At 63.9% G+C, this 1,533-nt stretch overlaps 1 protein-coding gene across 1 annotated transcript; it reads left to right on the forward strand.

Moving 5' to 3' along the window:
• Nucleotides 1-140: 140 nt before the first annotated feature.
• On the forward strand, nucleotides 141-606 carry EMIHUDRAFT_199623 (hypothetical protein; the record flags this gene model as incomplete). Its single annotated transcript, XM_005793684.1, has 2 exons — nucleotides 141-155; nucleotides 277-606. 2 exons carry the CDS (start codon nucleotides 141-143, stop codon nucleotides 604-606), a joined length of 345 nt encoding a protein of 114 aa, XP_005793741.1.
• Between the last annotated feature and the right edge of the window lie 927 nt (nucleotides 607-1,533).

Consider the following 1,533-nt stretch of genomic DNA (forward strand, 5'->3'; position numbering starts at 1 on the left):
AAGTTTGGCAGCGCGGGCAGTGTGAAGGATCGATTGCTGTACAACGAGGGACCGATTCCGTGAGGGCTGGGTATCGATTAGGCCGCTTGAGGGCCGGATCTATTGCTGTTTACCTGCTCTTAAAATAAGTACCCGACGGTATGGTTCTTGCACTTGTGCAAGATTGGGCGTCTTCTGCAGCAGTCCCTTTGATGGGCGCAGCCGCCCGGCGCCGACGCGTGGGTGATCTCGCGCGAGCGGCGGGAGAGCAGCGGCCCGTCCCGCTTCGCGACGCAGGCCGCGGCGATCTGCTCGCTGGCGGCGGAGCTCGACGCCGGAGGGGTCGTGCTCGGCATGCCGTACCTCGCCGACGGCCGCCGCTCGCGAGAGTGCGAGCTGGTCGAGGCGGCGGCGGAGAGGCTGAGAGAGGCGGCGCCGACCGGGCTGCGCCTCCTGCTGTGGGACGAGACGTGGACCACCCGGCTCGCCCTCGGGCCGGGCCGGCACAGCGCCCGCCGCCAGCACTGGGGCCACGCCGCCGCCGCCTGCCTGCTGCTGCAGGACGTGCTCGGCGCGGCGGAGGTGCTCGCGTACGCAGAGAGGAGGAATGGAAGAGTGGAATGCTAGCAGCTCTGCATCTCTTCAAAACGCGTGTGCGGAGGCCGTCGTCCGAGCCGTGAGGCCCGTGTGCGTGCGTGCGTGTGGAGTATCTCTCTAGGTCACGCTGCCAGACGTGCGAGTCGAGAGTGCAGTCTGCAGAGTCCAGAGAGGTGCGGCACTCGACTATGCGGACACTCCACTCTGACGCATCCGGCCATGACATGTGCGGCAGCTCCTGCGTGCCGGCCGTTGGTCCGGTTGGACCTCTCTCTCCACGCACGCCTGCCACACACACACCCGCACGAGGCACACGTCACCGCGAGCCCGCGCCCCCCGCGGGCAGCGTAGAGCGTTGAGCGTAACACACACGGTCACTCTCGCTCGAGCTTTCGACTCTCTCGTGTCTCGACCTCCCCCCCGACCCGAGTCGCTCTCGAGCGTCGAGGAGCGGGGAGCTGCCAGCCGAGGCCCGAGGCACCTCGCCAGGCAGCCGCGTGGCGGGCTCACCCATCATGCATCAATGAAGGCATCATCCATCAAAAGCGATTAGGGGGTGCGATGTGGGCTGTGGGGGGTTGTGGCATGAGGGAGCCGATGCGGCACATGCGGATGCGCGAGGCCATATGATCTTACCTGCTGGCCATTTCGAGACATTCGCAAAGAACGCTAGCTACATGCCAACATGGGAGGGCTTCGTGAAGGATGGATTGAAAAACATTCGAACAAAGAAGAGGCGACGGGAGGAACCGGCAGAGGATGCAGTGACGTGACACACACACACACACACACACACACACACACACACACACACACACACACACACACACACACACACACACACACACACACACACACACACACACACACACACACACACACACACACACACACACACACACACACACACACACACGCACGCACGCACACACGCACGCACACACACACACTCACACA

The sequence above is a fragment of the Emiliania huxleyi genome (genome assembly GCF_000372725.1).
Source record: "Emiliania huxleyi CCMP1516 unplaced genomic scaffold EMIHUscaffold_10, whole genome shotgun sequence".
In the NCBI taxonomy this organism is placed as follows: domain Eukaryota; phylum Haptophyta; order Isochrysidales; family Noelaerhabdaceae; genus Emiliania; species Emiliania huxleyi.